The sequence below is a fragment of the Esox lucius genome, chromosome 9 (assembly GCF_011004845.1).
Source record: "Esox lucius isolate fEsoLuc1 chromosome 9, fEsoLuc1.pri, whole genome shotgun sequence".
Taxonomy (NCBI): Eukaryota; Metazoa; Chordata; class Actinopteri; order Esociformes; family Esocidae; genus Esox; species Esox lucius.
The window spans coordinates 20,293,113-20,313,387 of NC_047577.1; the positions used below are offsets into that span (position 1 = coordinate 20,293,113).

The 20,275-nt window shown below is 47.3% G+C and overlaps 1 protein-coding gene across 5 annotated transcripts in view; it reads left to right on the forward strand.

Moving 5' to 3' along the window:
• The window catches only part of LOC105021577 (nucleosome-remodeling factor subunit BPTF), a 42,908-nt gene extending 23,441 nt beyond the window's left edge, over positions 1 to 19,467 (forward strand). For 2 of the 5 annotated variants that reach the window (XM_010889347.5, XM_010889351.5), the window contains 19 exons: positions 399 to 523; positions 743 to 871; positions 1,025 to 1,175; positions 1,803 to 1,842; positions 1,947 to 2,169; positions 2,395 to 2,547; positions 4,980 to 5,104; positions 5,381 to 5,495; positions 5,624 to 5,838; positions 7,407 to 7,632; positions 7,774 to 8,366; positions 9,523 to 9,605; positions 10,684 to 10,909; positions 11,186 to 11,445; positions 13,345 to 13,518; positions 13,715 to 13,907; positions 14,251 to 14,335; positions 15,309 to 15,495; positions 17,164 to 19,467. In XM_010889347.5, the coding sequence (XP_010887649.3) occupies positions 399 to 523; positions 743 to 871; positions 1,025 to 1,175; positions 1,803 to 1,842; positions 1,947 to 2,169; positions 2,395 to 2,547; positions 4,980 to 5,104; positions 5,381 to 5,495; positions 5,624 to 5,838; positions 7,407 to 7,632; positions 7,774 to 8,366; positions 9,523 to 9,605; positions 10,684 to 10,909; positions 11,186 to 11,445; positions 13,345 to 13,518; positions 13,715 to 13,907; positions 14,251 to 14,335; positions 15,309 to 15,495; positions 17,164 to 17,200 (3,340 nt within the window). In that variant the 3' untranslated portion in view covers positions 17,201 to 19,467. Of the gene's footprint in view, positions 1 to 398; positions 524 to 742; positions 872 to 1,024; positions 1,176 to 1,802; positions 1,843 to 1,946; positions 2,170 to 2,394; positions 2,548 to 4,979; positions 5,105 to 5,380; positions 5,496 to 5,623; positions 5,839 to 7,406; positions 7,633 to 7,773; positions 8,367 to 9,522; positions 9,606 to 10,683; positions 10,910 to 11,185; positions 11,446 to 13,344; positions 13,519 to 13,714; positions 13,908 to 14,250; positions 14,336 to 15,308; positions 15,496 to 16,217 lie in introns of all 5 variants that reach the window. The other 3 variants (XM_010889350.5, XM_010889349.5, XM_010889348.5) reach the window with 3 other exon arrangements.
• Positions 19,468 to 20,275: the final 808 nt, after the last annotated feature.

Sequence of the window (20,275 nt, forward strand, 5' to 3'; positions counted from 1 at the left end):
TGTTTTCCCCGCCTGTGGTTAGTCACAGTCACACTGGAAAGTGAGGAATATTTCTCCCTGTCCGGGTCCCAAACTGCACCCTATTCCCTACCGGGAGCCCTATGACTCCGGTGGAACGTCGCCAGTGTCCACTGCAATTGGCCCGGACTGTTGAAATGTGTTTGTTCCTTAAACATTTGTTCAGCCATTTAAATAGCCTGTTGGCCAATAGATGCAACTGGGGAAGCATTTAAAGGGGACGATTACCGGCTGACCTCAGAAACAAGGAAGGAACACTTGGTGTCGTACGGTTGGCATATGAGTTTTCTGAACTCATACGCCAACCGTGCGTGTGTACGTGCACGCGCCCCCCAACTGTCAGTGCTCCGCGCGGGTAACCTGGCTCTGTCTCTCTGCAGGTACCGTCTCCAGACGGTGAGGTCTCTGGCAGGGGTGAGTCTGATGCTGCGGCTGCTTTGGGCCTGCCTGAGGTGGGACGACATGGCGGTCAAGCCCTCCCCCGCCGTGGGCACCACGCGCACAGGTAACACCGCCCCACCTGGAAGGCACCCACCAATGATTCTGTTGAATTGAACCCTGCTTCTGGTTCCGGCTGTAACCGGCCTCTGACCCTAGATATGTATTTGGGTGGGGTTTGGCACCTGAGCGTATTTTCTCATTACCGTGTTTGCCCCCGGAGTTGTTCTCCATCCCCTGGAACTCACCCACACCAACAAAGCCCTGTCACGTCCCGTTACCACAGAGACGTCTGAAACGGAGATCACCACCACCGAGATCATCAAGCGGCGCGACGTCGGGCCGTACGGCATCCGCTCGGAATACTGCATCCGCAAGATCATCTGCCCCCTGGGGGCTCCGGAGACCCCCAAAGGTGGGAGAGAAGGGGCCGATGTGACTCCAGTATAGAGTGTTCATTGGTACAAAGGTTCATGGTGGTGTGTTGTCAGGGTGCTCCCATTGACTCAACCTCTGTCTGTCCCCCCCCCCCCATCTCAAACACACGCAAACATCACCACGCGCACAGAGACCCACACGCCGCAGCGGAAAGGCTTGCGTTCCAGTGCCCTGCGGCCCAAGAAGCCGGAGCCCAAAAAGGAAACGGGGCCAGTGGTGATGGAGTCCTGGGTGGCCGAGGAGGAGCTGGACCTCTGGGAGATCAGGGCCTTCTCCGAGAGGTCAGAGGGCAAAGGGGGGCACAGTAGCTATAAATTAGTCCTTACGCCAGTCTCTTTAGTGTCCTGTACATGTAGCTGTCATGATGTTCTGTTAACATCTCACTTTGACTCTAGACTCATTTAAAGTCGTCTTTGGCTTTCTTTTTCTTTAATTTGATTTATTGTAGTTTTTTGTGTAAATAATTGCTTTAGATTGGAAAAAGATGTTTTGAGCATGCTGTGGTTTGGGATTATGATCCGGCTGGGTTGGGTGGATGTTATGTTCTTTTCTGTTGGTTGTTGTTGGTGTTCGATATCTTTGTTGGTTATTGTTGGTGTTAGATATCTTTTTATTGGTTGTTGTTGGTGTTAGATATCTTTTTATTGGTTGTTGTTGGTGTTAGATATCTTTTTATTGGTTGTTGTTGGTGTTAGATATCTTTTTATTGGTTGTTGTTAGTGTTAGATATCTTTCTGTTGGTTGTGTTTGTGTTAGATATCTTTCTGTTGGTTCTTGTTGGTGTTAGATATTTTTCGATTGATTGTTTTTATGTAACATTTATTTTTGTTGTTAATTAAGTGTCTTTTGTTGATCAAATGTCTTCTATTGGTTGTGTGAATGTTACAACTGTGTTCACTTTCACACAGGGTGGAGAAGGAAAAAGCCCAAGCAGCAGAACAGGCCAAGGTGAGTCGGTCCTCTTTCCATTGCAGTCTTCTCAGTTTAATCCTGTTTGAGATGGGGATATTTTGTTTCCGTCTTCCAGTTTTTCATTGTTTCTTTTGTTCCAGAAGCGTCTGGAGCAGAAAACGTCCACGGCCTCTACCACAGTCACCCCAACGGGGAGCCCAGCTACCCCCGCCACCACTTCCAAGGTGGTGACCCTCTCCGGCCAGGTCACCCCAGGGACCAAAGTCGTTCTAGCCACCAAGATGGGCACCCCCGTGACCTTTCAGCAGAACAAGAACTTCCAGCAGTCGTTTGCATCCTGGGTCAAGCAGGGGCAGCCTGGAGGTAGGTCAAAGTTTATAGGTCTTTTTTTTTTTTTTCTTACATGCCGCTTGATTTCATTTGCTTTTATATTAAAGTGATGCAATTCTTTACCTAGTGGGCAAATCCTTGCATATAAAAATAAATCAGTTGGAATGGTTAGAAATCAACCCATAACAAACTAAAGGTTATGATCCAGTCAGCAGTGTGTTGACCTGTGTAGGATCTAATTTGCATATTTCCCTTTAGCCTCCCCGAGCACAGTGACCTCAGTGGCCACGACAGGCGGCCAGGCATACCAGATCACCAGCACGTCCGTGGGGGGCAAGGTGCTCACCACCAAGCTGCCGCTGTCCGCCAACAGCAAGATTGTCACGGTCAACGTGCCAACCACACAAGGAGGTAACTCACCAGATCTGAGAGAGGGCATGTGGTGGAGATGCTTCACAAAGTTAGTTTGACCTCACTGGGACCACCTGGTTGAATGACAACAGTGTCTTTTAAATAATAACTTAAAAGGCCTTTCTCGTTTCCCTTTCCTTGAAGTCGTCATAACATGGTCATAATGACACGGCTGAATATCTTGAAGGCGTAAGGTTTCTTTACCAACCTGTAACCTAATTTACCACTGTAGACAGTGGCGTTGTCTGGCACATGTTGTGGTTAGGTCGGTCTACTAGCGCAACCCTGATGCGGTGTGTGTCCCCCCACGCCCCAGCCCCGTGAGTCAGTCCCTCAACCAGGAGTGGTGCTTCCACTTAATGTCACGTTGTGCCTTGTAGGCATGGTGACCCTGTGGAACGTTGTTATTTTAAGCGGGACTGGATGCTAGACTGTATAGTCTAAAACATGAATTCTTTTGAAGTTGGGCGCTGGCGAATACAGAAGCCAGTATTGACCCAATGGATGGCTTCTTGTGTGGCTCCGTTGTTCCTGTGTGGCTCATTGACTCGGGTGAAAACTGCAAGTTTCGTTGTTTTGTGGGTGAACATTTTTCCCAGTGACATCTACTTGAGACACTGATGACATCATGCTGTGTTCCTATAATGTGATTGTGACCAACTTTGGGCAGGCAGTGGTTAATAAAACCCATTTCACTCGTGAGGTAGTCTAGCAAATCCGGCCCAGAGTGGTGAAATCTTTCCCTACTGCAACAAGGCGTAACTTCTTCATTACTGACCTATGCTATAACTTACCAATGCAAAAACATGCTTTGTCCTGAGCCTGGTTTCTCTGCTCCAGTCAAGCTGTTGTCAGGCTGTTTTGAAGTTGTTGGTTAAACTCCTGGAATATTAGCTTGCCCATTCATGATCCCACACGTTCAAGCGGATGGGTTAAATGACTCTGCAAACAAACCGTGCTCCTGTTTAGTGACACCCATGTTTTAACCAGCAGCCGGAGAGGAAAAGGGGGGGGGTATGGAGAGTTATAGTGCTGATGCTAAGAAATAGAAGTATATTTTTCCAGTGTGACTTTTTCAATGACTGCTTGTTTTGGCATGCTAACGAAGCCGAACAGGAAAACAAGTTTACACTGAGGTCTGGTTTCCTCAAACAGGTAACCCCACCCCCCAAACAGAAGTGTTTCGCTCACATGCTAGGTCATCAACTCTCTAAACAGCTACTCTTATGAAGTGGCCATGTGATGTTGGTGCCAAGGACTGAAACTCCCAAGTCTTAGACTGAAACTGGCCTACCCCCTCAATTTGAAGAGGGAAACCATTGATATAAACTTTTTGCTGATCTGATTTGTGGTTAGAAAAAGGCACTCAAAAAAACAGTAGAAGGAGAGAGAAAAAATGACAACCATTTTTAGGTACTTTTAAGCGTCTTAATTTCTGATGGTGTCCGCGTGAGCATAAAGTATTGAAGCACAGCCAAAGAAACAAATATGAAACAGTTGCATTTTCGTAGGAAAATTAAAACATTCGAATTCAAGGAAAGTCCATACATAATTTATGAGCAGGACATAGGTGATGGATTCAAACCAACATACCTTTTAGTGACCCCGTTTGAAGATTGTTTTGAAGTTGTTTACCCACTGGGCTAATATTTACTGTGGTCATGATCAAAGAGTGTTACAACTTGAAAGGAAAGATTTCTACAAATAATGTATTGAGCGGGGTATTGACACATCATGGCCCGTGTACAACGCAACGTTTGTTCCCAGACTTGATAAAGTAAAAGTAGTCTTCCTGAGGCTAACAGCACTTCAGCTTTTTATCGTTGGAAAATGCCTTATCTGAATTTCTGTGTCCATTTTGTTGGAAAACATTGTCGTGTACAATTAATATTGTTTTGTGTGTACGTTTTAAAGACCTTGCCCTCCAGAATTATTGGCCCCTTGGTACAAATAAGCAAAAAAGGCTGTTAAAATATTTTATTGTGGTATATCGGCTGGGTTTACACTTTAGTGTAGTTAAAGAAAAGACTAAACTTAATTCTTAAGAAAATGCAATTCTTGGATGTGAATTATCAGCACCCCTGCATTAATCACATTGTTCACCCTCCCCTTGCTAAGATGACAGCACTGAGTTCCCAAGTAAAAACTGCCCCACACCATATCATATCCACCAATATACTACACAGGTTATTTTCTGTTTTTCTGTTTTTGCGGAAAGGTCAATTTCTTGGTTAATGATGTGTTTTTCTTTGAACAATTTAGCATCAGAGTCTAGATTTTTCTGGGATTTTGAGTGTATGATCGAACTGATTAACAAGAAAATAAAATGTATTCTAACCGTTCTAGAGGGCACCGTACACGCACTTTAAGTCCTAATGTCTGCCAGAAGAACTCCTGTGTGTCATTAATGAGAGTTCCACTCTCCAAACCAGGCATGATTCAGAAGCAGGTGCTGGGTATCATCCCTTCAAGCCAGGCGGGAGGGGCCCAGGCCTTTGCTTCCTTCCAGCCCCGGACCACCACTATCAACATCAGGACGCCCGGGTCCCCACAGCAGGTAACCCACCTGGAACATTCTTCTGAGTCACTAAAGTGATGTCGTCTGTTGCTGAATGGCCCCCCTTACCAGCTTCCCCTCTACCACGCTGTCAGTTCCTCAACCCCCAGCCCTTCAGAACAGGTCTCCTGCATGTGACCAAGGCGAACTCCTTTACGGAAGAAAAACACCGGGAGGGTCGAAGGGTTGGACTTGATCTTTGGTCGGGGTGAATTGTTTATGCGTAACCGCTACACGAGAAACTTGCAGTGATTTTCATCTTGACTTTGCTTCCAGGTGCTCACCACTGGAGCACAGATCCGCCCAGGGATGACAGTTATACGCACCCCCATCCAGCAGTCGGGCGCCATCGGTAAGACCGTCCTCCGAACTCCCCTCATGGTGCAGCAAGGTAGGCAGTTTGCGTGGGCCTAGTTTAATTTAGTCTTAATAGGGCGGTAAGGATAATGTATTAAATTGTGTTCCATGTTCATGCATGTTTGAACTCTTGCCTATTTGTTTCTGTGTGCGCGTGTACAGGCCAGACAAGCCAACAGGTCGTGACTCAGATCATCCGCGGGCAGCCTGTGTCCACAGCCATCTCGGGCGCTAGCCCCGTCACCAGTGTGGCCGGCCAGAGGGTCGGCAGCGCCCCCAACACCCCGGGCCAGCCTGCCACGGCCCAGACACCACAGCAGCGGGCTCAACAAGGCCAGGTCAAGCTCACCCTGGCACAGCTCACCCAGCTAACGCAGGTATCAGCCACCCGGATATTCCTTTGTCTACCACCTGTAGCTTTGACTGCAACCAAACGCTCTCTGTGGTTATTTATTATATGGAAGAATTTTGGCCCTCTCATCCAAGCAGAAATGCTTTCATTCACTGACATTTGTGGTTTTTCAGCTCATGGATGGATGGCATTCTTCTGTAGAGTTCTCTGATACAAAGCACAATTCATGGTTCTTTCAACAATGGCAAATTGTCCAGGTCCTGATGCAGCCAAGCATCCCCAAACCATGACACCACCACCATTCTTAATCTGTTGGTATTAGGCTCTTAATGTGAAATATAGTTTGGTTTTCACCGGACATGACATCCCATATTGCCTAAAAAGTTTTACGTTTGACTCAGCTGTCCAAAGAACATTGTTCCAGAACTCTTGAGGATCATGAATTTTGCTTTGCCACAATTTCAAGAGGAGCATATACTTCTTATTGAGCGGTGGTTTCTGCCTTGCTACTCTATAGCAAATTCAATTTTTGAACTTTTCAGAGGCATATTGTCCAAATAGAAAAAGTGTGAGACAGAAGGGAAGTTCCATGAGTGGCCAAACTTCCAAAATGTCTCCAAAAGCAAGGTGTAATATCATCCAGAAAGTCACAATCCTGGAACATCATCCAGGGATCGTCAGGTTTCACTTGTCTCACCATGTCAGTGTTCATAACTTCACCATCAGAAGATGCCTTTGCAGATCCCTGGACGGTTGGCCACTCCTGGGAAGATTCCCTTCTGTCCCAAACTTTTCTATTTGGACAGGAGGGCTCTAACTATTCCAGAGAAGCACCGGAGATTTAGACATAGCTTTAACATTTTCCAGATTGGTGTGGAACACCAAATGTTTTCCGGAGGTATTCAGGAATGGCTTTTGATCGTGTCACAATGTGGCTTTTCTGAAAACTTCAACCAGATTGCAAGAGCCAGTCAGATTTATGTTGGGCATGGCTGGCCCAAATCAGACCCGATTGTTTACCATGGCATTCAAATACCAGATTTTTATTAATTATTAATTATATATTCAAATACCAGATATTAATTAATTATATTGGGTTTAATCAACTAGGGGGGTACTCCTTTTTCACACCTGAAGATTGTGTGTTTGATTTCTTAGCACACTAGACAAATGAAACAAGCTTGTAACTGGTGTTATTTTCTTCTGGCAGACTCCCTCCGTATCTTATTGCAATCCCCAAAACTCTCTGACCAAATTTACTTTTTCACATCACTATATATTTGCTTGGTTTCACATGATTCTGAAACTTCTTCATCCTCAGGAGGAGGATGTCATTCTTGGAGGAAATAGCAAGCATTTTTTTAACTGTTTAAGATTCAAGTTTGGTTTAGTTTTTTCCTCAGTTCATGCTTTGGCCGCAAATGTGACGGTATGATGAGTCCACAACACTATTTCGTTCACGAGTTAACAGAATGACATTTTAATGGTTTGGTTTCATTTTAGAGGACTACATTTTAGCTCCAGCTAACCCCCCCCCCCCCCCCCCCCCCCAAAGCATCCAACCTCCCTGACCTCTGTCTACTCCCTCTCCAGAAGCAGCAGAGCCAGGCTGTGGAGCGGCCAGGCGGCGGTGCCCAGGGCTTGACTGTGATGATCCAGGGTCAGGGCCAGGCCACCGGCCAGCTCCAGGTCATCCCCCAGGGGGTCACCGTCATCCCGGGTCCCGGGCAGCAGCTCATGCAGGCAGCCATGCCCAACGGCCAGGTGCAACGCTTCCTCTTCACACCCATGGCCCCTGCTGCTACTCCTTCGTCAACCGGTAGGTTGTGCCTTGACACATGGCTGCATTTACACTCGTCACGCACGTTTTCAGGCGTCAAACACACTTGTAACCCACATATACTTTACGTAACATGCCTTGCGTGAGATTTGAGCCAGTTCTCTCTTCCCTTCACTCCAGCCTCCACCATCCCGGGCCAGACCACCAAGACCCCGGCTCAGCCCGCCCAGCAGGCCGCAGCGCCCGTCCAGGCCGGCGCCGCCCTGGCCACCAGCACCCCGCCATCCTCCACCCCCCAGGGCCAGCTCCCCCCGCAGACCCAGGCCCACATGCCCATCCAGTCGCCTACCCCCCTCCAGGTGAAATCCCTCAAACCCCCCCAGGGTACCCCCACGGGCCGCCCCCAGCAGGCCCTCCAGCTTCAGGCCTCTTCCCACCAGCTCATCAGTGTACCGGGCCTCCAGCAGCAGGTCCAGGTCCTGGCTCAGCTCCAGGCCCAGCAGGGGACCTCCGGAGGCAACCTCCCCCAGCAGATCAAGCTCCAACTCCCCATTCAGATCCAGCAGCCTGGGGTCGGCGGGGGCCAGCCTGGAGGTCAGCCCGGGGGTCAGGTCCAGAACGTGGTGACCATCCAGACGGCCAGCGTGCAGGAGCAGCTCCAGAGGATCCAGCAGCTCCGGGAGCAGCAGCAGCAGAAGAAGAGGATGGCAGCCGAGGCCAAGCGGGAGCAGGCGCTGGCGGCGGCGAGCCAGAGCGACATCATCCAGAAGCAGGTGAGAGCGCTGGTCATTATCAACCATTCAGACAGTTCGCATCTTCTAAACAGTGTGTATGTTTGAGTGCTGTCTTAGGTATGTGTGTGTTTGATATGGCCGACCCTATTTAGTCAACTGGTTAACTGAGAGGTGATGAAATCTGTCTTTGGAAGCTGGGGATGATTTAGTAGGCATGTTGGCAATTAGGGGTTAACGGCATAGCCGCTGGACGTAGGGGTGCTGCAGCCCTCTGGCGCGGCCTCAGTACTGCCGCGATGAGATACCAGGAGTACGTTTGTTGGTCGGCGAGACAGGTGTCATTGTGGCTGACAGGCATGCGACAACTGTTCAATTCCTCTGGAACCTCTGCTGAAAACATCTTCCCACGGCCATAGGGGTTAATTGTGATTGTGATTGTTATTTCCCATTTCTAGCTACTGACATGAAAACAAAACCTGTTTACTTTAAAAAGCCAAACTAGGTAGTTAACAACCGTAAATAACACTGTCTTTGGACAATCTGGAACCGTCTGCCATTTTAGCCCTGTAAATGGAACCTAAGAACCAACGCAGCAACGGACACCGTGTTCCACTGTTTGTGTAGCCAACTTTACAATGGTTACAAATGGCAGCTGATATAGTTTAATACCTCAGGGTCCAGACAGTGTTCCTGCCTTAGCCACCGTCAGATGAGCCCCCGGACTTTCTAATCCAACCGACAATATTTCACTATCAATTACATAGTGTTACATATAGGTGTTATCAGTGAGGAGGAGGTAATCGCTTGATCTGAATTAAAACCTGCCCGTCTGGTTACGGCTTGCCCCACTGGAATGACTTGCTCTGTGTGTCGGGTGGCACAAAGAGAGCTTAATATTCTTTTTTTGACATTTAAAGCTGGTGGATGAGTATCTTTAGATTTTTGCTTAGTTTCTCCATTAGGATATATTTGTGGTAAAACAAATGTCTTCTGTCAGTGGTACTCCTTTTTAGTAAGTTCACTGTAATTGGTCCATGGTCCTGAAATAATCATACACCATCGACACATCTGACAGTGATGTTATATGTGTCCTGTATTTTACTGTCCTTTGCCTGTCCAACAAACCCCCACTCTTTGTACATTTAACATGGTGTTTTTTTTTACCTCTGACCCACCTCTCCCTGCTGCACAACAGGTGGTGATGAAGCAGAACGCAGTGATCGAGCACCTGAAGCAGAAAAAGACCCTGTCCCCCACCGAGAGAGAAGAGAACCAGAGGTGAGGGCCAGGTTGGCCGGCTGGTGCCTTCATGACCGCCCCACAGGCATTGACCCTGTTGTGTTTGTGCGTCTGGGTGTGTGTGACTGCCAAACCGTGTCCACACACTGTCTAGTCGTGTGTGTGTGTGTGTGTGTGTGTGTGTGTGTGTGTGTGTGTGTGTGCCATCCTCTCCTTCTCTGTGGAGAAAGCCAGGGTTATATTTAACTGTGCAGGTCATGGGAAGGGTTACACTTAAACCACAGTGTTGTCCTCCTCGCTGGGCGTAAAGCAGACTCCAAGCAGGGCAATGAGGCTCACTGTTAACCAGCTCCCTCTGTACCGCAGCCCAGTACTTCAGACCGGGCTAGTACTCCGGACCTGCATCTAAGTGCATTTGCTCTGTTGCAACCTGGGTTTGCTCCACTCAGCCGGGAGTCCCATTACAGGGCGGCGTACCTACTAAACTGTCCGCTAAGCGTGTTTATACAAGGCGTGTTGATGTAGGGGGCGTGTTGCCATTTGGGAAACCGTCTGTGTTCTAGTCTGCCTCTCGGTGGTCAGTCAGGTTCGTGTACACAGTCTGGGAACCACTGCTGACCTTCACCTCCCCAGCTGTAGTGTGGGAGAGAGCAGCCCTGCTCATCTGCCTGTCTATCTGTCCAGCTCTCAGTGGCTCCACCTCTCCCACTAAATGTCCACATGGCCTGGACAGACACCAATAAACACTGGGGCCTAAAAAGAACTACTCTTGACATCTGTCACACAGGTGACATGGCTACCAGTCAGTCTACAGTATTTTGTCATGTATGAGTTAGGGCTCGAGTGAATAGAAGTTCAACAGCGTTTACATTGTTTTGCAACATTGTACATTATTGTTTCAATTTTAATGGACCCACTATTTGAAATGGCTAAATTGATTTAATTCACATATTCCCTATGTGAAAATTAGATTTACTTCCATAATCCCCTGAAGAATACTTACAGTTTAGGCTTAACGTTTAAATGAGTATGACTTACCCATTGATTGAAACGAGTCCCTCTGACTGCGAGGTCGTGACCCCGTGTGTTTGCGCCCCCGTGTGTTTGCCCATCACAGGATGATCGTGTGCAACCAGGTGATGAAGTTCATCCTGGACAAGATCGACAAGGACGAGAAGCAGGCCGCCAAGAAGAGGAAGAAGGAGGAGGCGGGGGAGCAGAAGCGGACCAAGGCCAACGCCACCAAGCTGTCGTCGCTGCTCTACCGGCACAAGGAGACGCTGAAGGCCGAGATTCTCAAGAAGAGGGCCCTGCTGGACAAGGAACTGCAGCTGGAGACACAGGTCAGAGGACTAAGCCCACAGATAGACGGAAGTCATAGAGTCCCCGAACATGATATCTTTTATCTCTATGGTTGTACTTTGGTTGTAAGTGTCTGCATTGTAAAACAAATTGTATATATTGATGTTTATGTAGTAGGGAAATGATGTGCATTTCTACCTGCGCTCGATTTCATTTTATGGATCCCAAAAAAACGTGGTCACACAAGCCGACCGCCCCCCAGCGGCCGTCCTTTCTAATACCCAGTCTCCCCCCTGGCCATTTCCCTTCCCCGGCAGGACGAGCTGAGGAGGGACCTGGCAAAACTGCGGCGGGACAAGGAGAGAGCCCAGGCCGCCGCCGCCCACGCCCAGCACTCCCTCACGCACACCTCCCACCTCACCTCACCCACCTCAGCCCACAAGCGGAAGCGGGAGGAGGAGAGGGAGGCGGCCACCAAAGCCAAGAAGAAGAAGATGATCTCCACCACTACCTCAAGGGACAGCAAGAAAGAGATCAAGCTGTACTGTGTGTGCAAGACGCCCTACGACGAGTCAAAGTAAGAGGCTCACCTGGCTGACTGCTCTTTATGACTCCTCTTTATGACTGCTCTTTATGACTGCTCTTTAGAGCGTTTGCTGCCTTAATGTATGTGGTCTGATACCGGTAAGAGCGGATGGTCTTGATATGCAGCTGTTCACTGCAAGCACAGTTATTAGGCAAATCGTATTCCTCAAGATTTATTTTATTGTTGAACAATCACAATGCGTTATGTCAATCCACAATAGCATTGTGAACCTCAAACCTGAATGTTAAACAAAGGAAAAGTGAGTTTTCATCTTTTCAGGGGAATCTGTGTGCTCAATTATTAGGCAACTAAATTACTAAAATAGTTTCTCCCAACTCACTGTTTATGCTCAGTTTTTAAAGAAAGTGTAACAAATAAGTAACACTAAATGACAATTAATTAAAATGTGTCTTTTCAAAAATATTCAGTGACCTATATAGCCACCCTCTTTTTCAATAACTGCCATGAGCCTTCCATCCATGGAGTCTGTCAGTTTTCTTGATCTGTTCACAATCAACTTTCGCTGAAGCAGCAACCACAGCCTCCCAAATGCTGTTCAAAGAGGTGTATTGTGTTCCCTGACTAATTAATCCCACATTTGAGAAGGGCCCACAAATTCTCAATAGGATTTAAGTCAGGTGAGGAAGGGGGCCAGGTCATTATTCTGGTCCTTGCTTGCTAGCCAAGCTGTTGAGTACTTGGATGCACGTGATGGAGCATTGTCCTGATCATCGCCTTCTTGAATGCTGAGGACCTGTACCACTGTTTGAAGAAAATATCTTCCAGAAATTGGCAGTAGGTATGGGAGTTGAATTTCAGTCCATCTTCAACCCAAAAAGGTCCAACAACCTCATCCTTAATGATAACAGCCCATACCAGTACCCCTCCTGCACCTGGCTGGCGCCTGACTGAAGTGGTGCCATGTCCATTAGTGATCCAACCACAGGCCCGTCCATCTGATCCATCAAGAGTCACTCTTATTTCATCTGTCCATTAAAGCTTTGAAAAATCTGTCTTCAGGTATTTCTTTGCCCAATCTATACGCTTCAACGTGTGAGTCTTATTCCGTGGTGGGGTTCTTTCAGCCTTCTTGACCTTGACCATGTCTCTAAGCACTTGACACCTTGTACTTCTGGACACTCCAGGTAGGTTGTCTAGTGGCCACGCATCAATAGTTTAGCTATTTCAAGAGGGTTTTGACTTTTTAGTGTCAGTTAAATCTCTTTTTTGGCCCATTTTACCTGAGGTCATGAAGCTGCCTAATAATTATGCACACCTTGATATAAGGTGTTATTCACTGTTGCCACACCCTCCCTCATTACACAAGTACATATCACCTGAAAATGATTAAATCCAATGAGCATTCAAGTTTATATGGTTTGGAGTTGAAAAGTTTGCATAGAAATAATAATACGATCAGAATACTCACTTGCCTAATAATTGTGCACGAGGTGCAGTGGGGCTCAAAAGACCACTGGAGGCACAGGCAGAATTAATCCTGTTAACCATTTACGAGGAAGCTAAACCTTTCACAGAAGTGAAGATCAATATTTGAACATCCCAAAAACTCTGGGGGGGATTGGTTGTTTTTTGGAATTTTTATTTTAACCTACTATTATTTTACTTCCTGAAATGCCATTCACAAGGAAGTTTAAACAATATCACATATGGCGCCTGTCATAACGAAGACCATTCCAACTAGACTTGTGTGGTGATGTCACTGTATTCTTAAGACCATAAACGATGGGATTCTTTTACTTGCCTGGAAGTGAAAAGGGAGGGGGCCAAAACCATGCGTTTCAAACTTCCCTGATTCCCTGGTGGTTACCAAGACCCCATATGACCATGAAATGACTGCATTCTTTCCCCCTTCCGTGTTTTTGTCCCCAGATTCTACATTGGTTGCGACCTGTGCACCAACTGGTACCACGGCGATTGTGTGGGCATTACGGAGAAGGAGGCGAAGAAGATGGATGACTACATTTGCAGCGACTGCAAACGAGCCCAGGAGGGCAAAACCGAGGAGCTCTACTGCATCTGCCGGACGCCCTACGACGAAGCCCAGTAAGTGGATGGGAGAATGCGGACACGTGGATAAATAGACGCGCATGCAAGCAGTGTCCACGCTAGCGAGGGCGCTAACTTACTTGATGACAAACTGGTCCAATATTAGTTCGGGGATAGTACTTTGTTTTTGCTAACATTTTCAACTGCTGAGTAGTACAACTGATCCGTACCCCCCACCCACCCAACCGCCCAGGTTCTACATCGGCTGCGACCGCTGCCAGAACTGGTACCACGGTCGCTGCGTGGGCATCCTGCAGAGCGAGGCCAACCACATCGACCAGTACGTGTGCCCGCAGTGCCAGTCCACGGAAGACGCCATGACCGTCCTCACGCCGCTCACGGACAAGGACTACGATGGGTTAAGGAGGATCCTGCGCTCCTTACAGGTATGCAAACACCACTGGACCTGGCATATTGGCGCTGAACAAAGCCCTCCTCTGTTCTCGTTCCTTATCTGAAATGTGTGCTTGTCCGTGGGCGGCGCTTGGACAGCTGCCTTGGCTGCAGGGGTTTTTCCAGCCGCCTCTTCCTTCACCCCCCACCCCCCTCGCTCAAGTCACCCCCACCTTCCCAGGTCCTCATGGACGTAGCCGGAACGTGTGTTGAACCAGCTGTTAGCGATGGGATCTGTTTGTTGTCTTTAGGTGCCCCCCTGACTCATTTCTCTCATGTGTCTCACTCCCTCTCTCATGTGTCTCACTCCCTCTCTCATGTGTCTCACTCCCTCAGGCACACAAAATGGCATGGCCGTTCCTGGAGCCAGTGGACCCCAACGACGCCCCAGACTACTACGGAGTCATTAAGGAACCAATGGGTGAGTGGGGGGAGTGTGTGTGTGTGTGTGTGTCCCTCTGTTTGCTCTCGCCCCTCAGTCACTTTCATTCATCCAGCATGCGCTGGTTAGACGTCCAGAAAAACAAAAACTAGTAAGAGGCCAAGTGTTGTCGTGAAGGGAACGGCAGTCACAAGAGACTCTCGAGTGGTTACAAACACACACAAACACACACCCCTTCTCCTTTCCGTGAAGCAGCATCCGCTCCAGAAGGCCTCCGGCACAGATCAAACCGGCCATGTAAAGGGGGGGACTTGCGTCAACGGGCCCTTTTTGAACATCCACACAAACAAACCCTTAACGAGCTGGTGGAAAAGCCTCGGGGACCTCTACACTTGGACTTGTTACAGTAGCTCCTATAGTGCTTAAGGCCTGGACATGGAAACTCTAGTTCACCTTAAAAGAAGAGAAATTATTTTTCACCCCTTTAAAAAGAAGAAGAGGGGGGAAAAAGTGTCTGAGCTTGGCGGTCCGGCTGGCGTGGGCTTGGGGTTTGTAGATTAAATCTCATCGCGGAGAAGAAGGGCCTCTTTTATATGGGCACGGGGTTCGCCTGACGACCGGGTGGGGGTGAAGAAAGGTTAAGAATCGGATATGTTTGTTCAAAATTGAGCCTCAGACAGGGACGCGCGAGAACCGCCATCGCCGTGTAAGGGGGCTATGGGCCCGGCTTGTCGCTAGCTTCCCTCGCTAACTAGCACGGAAATCTGAAAGATTTTTCACTTTTTTCTTTAACTTTATTGTGCATAACAGTGAAAGTGTTTTGGCTGGGTTTGAATCGGCGCAGGACTTACACAGTCATTCCTTTTGAAACAACCACACAATCATTGGCGAAGAATATAACGAGCCATGTTCCGAGCCACTGTCATTTCAATGATCGTGTGTGTGTGTGTGTGTGTGTGTGTGTGTGTGTGTGTGTCGTCATCCATCCCCTCCCCACTGCCCGTCTTTCTAGACCTTTCTACGATGGAAGACCGGTTACAGAAGCGGTACTACATCAAGCTGACCGAGTTTGTGGCGGACATGACCAAAGTCTTCGACAACTGTCGTTACTACAACCCCGGCGACTCGCCCTTCTACCAGTGCGCCGAAGTCCTGGAGAACTTCTTCGTCCAGAAGCTCAAAGGTTTCAAAGCCAGCAGGTAAGACCCGCCCTCCTTCCATGACTGACCCGCCCTCCTTCCATGACTGACCCGCCCTCCTTCCATGACTGACCCGCCCTCCTTCCACGACTGACCCGCCCTCCTTCCACGACTGACCCGCCCTCCTTCCACGACTGACCCGCCCTCCTTCCACGACTGACCCGCCCTCCTTTCACGACTGACCCGCCTTCCTTCCACGACTGCTGTGAACCTGGATCTCTGAACACCTCACACACCCCCTTCTTTCCCCATCTTCATCCATTCCACCTGTTCACCTCCTCCATCCCAACCTCCTGCTCGTTCCTCATTTCGCTCAGACCTCTCCCCACCCATTTTTATTTTATTTAGATGTTTGGTTAATTTTGAGAAGTTTGATGTCTATTATCTGTTCCTACGTTCCATCCACCATTAGGTCCACTGTCCACAGGAAGGGCCTTAAGGTGTACGTGCGTGCGTGTGCGCGCGCGGCACCAAGTTTCTGTTAGCATGCACTTTAGAACTCTGTGGTAGCTAATATCCAATCCACTCTGTGTGCTCAGCATCTCATCGTTTGTCTTTGCATTTAGTTTTGGCAGCTGCGCGCCCTTCCCCCGCGCCTCATGTCAGCCTGTCTGTGCTCATGGATGTCTGCTTCCACCTGCATGTATTTATGCCATCCATTCTCTCTCTCTCTCTCTCTCTCTCTCTCTCTCTCTCTCTCTCTCTCTCTCCCTCTCTTGCAGATTGTGATGTCATAAGTCTGACCTTATAGCTGGAATCTAACCTGGGTGCCAGGGTCACTCTAACATTAGCCTATCCTGGACCTTGCCGACTCTATTTCTTTCAAACAGTGTCAAAGGTTTTTTGTAAGGAAGTACATACACAGTATAAAACCGCACCATAGGTGTGTTTCTTTTGTATTTTTCGAAGGAAAGACGAGAACATTTCTCCATTTCATATTGGCAGCCATGTTGGTCACGAAAAGCAATCAAGAGAAAGCATCTGTTAGGTATTGTATTTACAGTCAGCTCGAAGACGACAGAGATTAGATCAAAACATAGTAGATTTCCGTTGATGATCTCAATCTGGTGACGGGTGCGAGGCACAGTGTCAGCTACCGTAAAGGCATGTCACCCCCCCTGAGCACCACGCTCCCATTATAGCAAAATAAACATCCGAGTTCTCCTTTCTCACATCTGTCATATTCAAGTCAGTTCCACACATGCAGATAACTCTTAATTAAATGAAACGTTTACCGTATCTTTGACATGCATAAATTTTACCTCCTTAGCTAGCCAGTATAAAAAAACAAATGTCAGCATATGTACAAGTTAGCTTTTTTTTAATCTGATTTCTTTCATGAATTATGTTCTTGTTTTATGTGCATATTATATCCTTTTGTAAAGGAGTATGATATGTTCAAATGGTAACGCAATGGCAACGCAGGACCTTTATACTGTGTTCTCCTACTGTACATACAATCCATGTAAAGACTATCAGATGACATTAAACCAACATGGCTGCTGCCTCCACTCAAACGTCTGACCCCCGACCGGCATCCAATAAGTGTTACGTTTTTGTATCCCCCTGCGCAGATTTTGTCTTTTTGTTGAGCTTTTAATAAAAAAGAAAAGCCCACATCAACTGAGATCACATCAACTGTTTTGCCCTTCTCTCTTTATTCTGTAGGTCTCATAACAACAAACTGCAGTCACCCGCCTCTTAGAATACAGAGTCAGCATCCCTTCTAAAGCTAACTGTCAAAATGGCAGCCAACATGGCCCCCCCCCCACCCCGAACACTCGTACTCCGAAGGGGAATGCCAGGTTGCTGCTGCTTACCCGTCTCCATACACAAACCCAACCTGTCGGATTCGGGACAGGAGGTCGCCCCCACCCCCGTTTTATAGCCGGTCTGTGAAGATCGCGCCGACAGGCACTCGTCTCAGGCCAAACAGCTTTCACAGCCGACCGGACAAGTCCTCTCCGCTTCTGAACCTGCTCTGGCCGTGGGAGAAGGGAAGAGGCCGACTGTGGTTCCACGATCCGGACCCTTGGTGTTGACGGTGAGAGAGTTGGCGGCCCGGTTCCCTCCCTTCAAAGCACTCCCCTTCTGGTGGGTGACACGGAGGGTTGGCACCCTCAGATGTTGATAAGTTAGCGGGTTTTTTGGAGAACTGCCATACAAACCAATGCAGTGGTAGATCCTTTAAGAGAAGTTCATCGTGTAGCTAATAGCCAATCTCTTTTGTATGCTATACGTTTCAGCCATTCTTTCTTCCCTAAGATCAACTCCTAGTCCGTGCTGGGTACGTCCCAAATGACACTTCATTTCCTAAATAGTGCACTGCTTTTTATAGGACCCTGGTTCAAAGCGCTGCTTTTTATAGGACCCCAGGTCAAAAGTAGTGCGCTGTGAAGGGAAGAAGGGTGCCATTAAAGATGCTTCCCAACTGTCTTTGCGTCCTCGTATCGTGATTCGGAACAGGTCGGAGTGGCACGACACACAAGTAGGTCTGTCTGTTTGAAAGGAGCTAAATCGGCCTGCCCCCATTGGATGTCACCTGGAAGCAGAATGTGCCCAGAACCCCAAAACAGACTTCAGAAAGTCCATGTAGCATTTCCATGTAACGTCTCACTGTGGAAATGCAATTCTGTTTGTTAAACCTTGTTTTGTCAGACTTCAAAGCCTCCCCTCTTCTTTCTTTGTATTACCACCTATGACAAATATCTGATTTTTGTATTTGACTCCACGAGGAACGTTTAAGAAAGGTCTCTTTCTTGCTATGTAGAGGGTTCTCTAACGTTTTTTTTTTAATGAAGACATTGATCTGATGGATCCAAGGAATGCTCTGCTCTCCAAGTCCATCCCAGGTGAATGACTGGAGGTGAACATGGAGAATGAGGAAACCATTAAAGGGCATATTTGACCTGAGTGTACTGACCCTTCACATTGCACTCCTTTTCTCCTTTGCGCTCCATCAATGTTTTGGTCAAATAAGATTGGATCACCTGCGTCTCTTAACTCATAGGCCACGTGAAGGATTCATTCAAGTCCTTTGACTTAGAAGGAAACTTCTAAGTGGTCTGGAATAGTAAATCAGAAGGTCAACCACGGGTTGGGGAATCTTTATACAAGTTTGAGTTTTGTATGAAGAGTTTTTTAGGGTCTCTCTGACCTTTTTTCTAATTTCATAAGGTTTGTGGCGATACTGTTTATTGGGAGGGTATTTTAGGGTATTTTAGTCACTGGTGCTCGTAGGTTCTCTTAAACGTTAAAAAAAGGAAAAGCCGTAGGTTTAAATTGAGGCAGGTGCCAACCTACCTATTTTCAGTGGCGTTTTTTCTTTTCTTAGTAAGTCAAAATGGAACTGACCCCAACCCTGGTTTGCGGTTTACATTTTTCAGAGCTGGTCAGAGTTGAGAAATCAGGTGACCAAAGCCTTTTTGACAGATTCATTACATTGACCTGTTTGCATTTCAAGCAATGCACTCCCCTGGCTATTCTTTGAATGCATCGTCCATCGTTTGTATTTCATACTGTATGATACGGCTGTCAATATACGAAGAGAGTTTTTAGATTTTTAGAGCATTCGTAATTTTATTTTTGACCATTATAACCAGAAACTAAGCCTATCTGTACATTAAATAGTCCTCTATCTTTTGTCAAAGTGAACTCTACATTTAGGTAAAATTGCCCTTTATATTACACGTGCTGCATATTGTGTGCATATTCATTTAAAACAGGGCGGGGAATGTTGACACTTTTGAAGAGTTTTTTTTTTTTTTCTCTCCAAGGAAACCAGTTCTACACATCATCGAAATATCTCTTTATTTATTAATATCGCTGAAAATGTTTCATTTTTGAGTAAATCTATGACAACATAATGGGGGGATACTATGTTTTTAACAGATTATGGCAAATCTTGAGATCCTTTTTTGTACTTGATAGGACATTTCATCCTAGATAATAAAGTAAGGTTTTTCACATCAATTGTCCACTGTGATGTAGTTCCTGAATACTAATGTTGTAATTTATTTGTGTTAAAGGTGCCAGGGGTTTTGCCCCAATGTGACTGACTTTATTCATAACTGACTTTTGGTCATAACTTGAGGTTATCTTGTGCGGTCACATGGTCAAGTATATGCTAATGTTATATGTTTATCTGGAAATGTTTCATTCCTTTTCTCATTGGAGTTGGATTAAGCTGCCTCAGACACTGATCTATAGTCAGTTTCCCTATATTAAATAATAATTCAGGTATGACGTTGGTTAAGATGAGCTGGTCCTAGATCTGTGGAAGCTATTTCTAGTAGCTTCCACAGGAGAGCTGAGGAGAGCAGTCATGTTTGGGTCTCTCTAGTGAGACACCATTTCCTGTGAACAAAGTGGTGTTAAAATGGCACGTCACTTCTGTCGTTAACCCCTTTCACCAAACACACAACCCTCCCTCCTTTCCAAATCCTTAACTGAATCCAGAGCGTTGCGTGGCCGACAAATGGACTACAGATGACCAGAAGTCTCTGCGATTCCCTTCACTCTGGCTAACGGGCAGGAACTCTGTTTCGTTCTTTGTCACACAGGAAGGAAGCTGGACAAATTCCCACCTCTCCCCCCCATCCCCTTTTCTATAAGGAATGTTCTCCTGCTGTGATGGTAGCCGAGATGCAAGCATGCTCCCGTTTCTCTCCCGCCTGCTTCTGTTCCCCCCCCAACTCTGATCCCAGATAGACTTCTGATCTTGGGAACGAGGCATTTCAGAAATCATTCCCAAGGCCATTCAAGCCTATTACAACCAAAT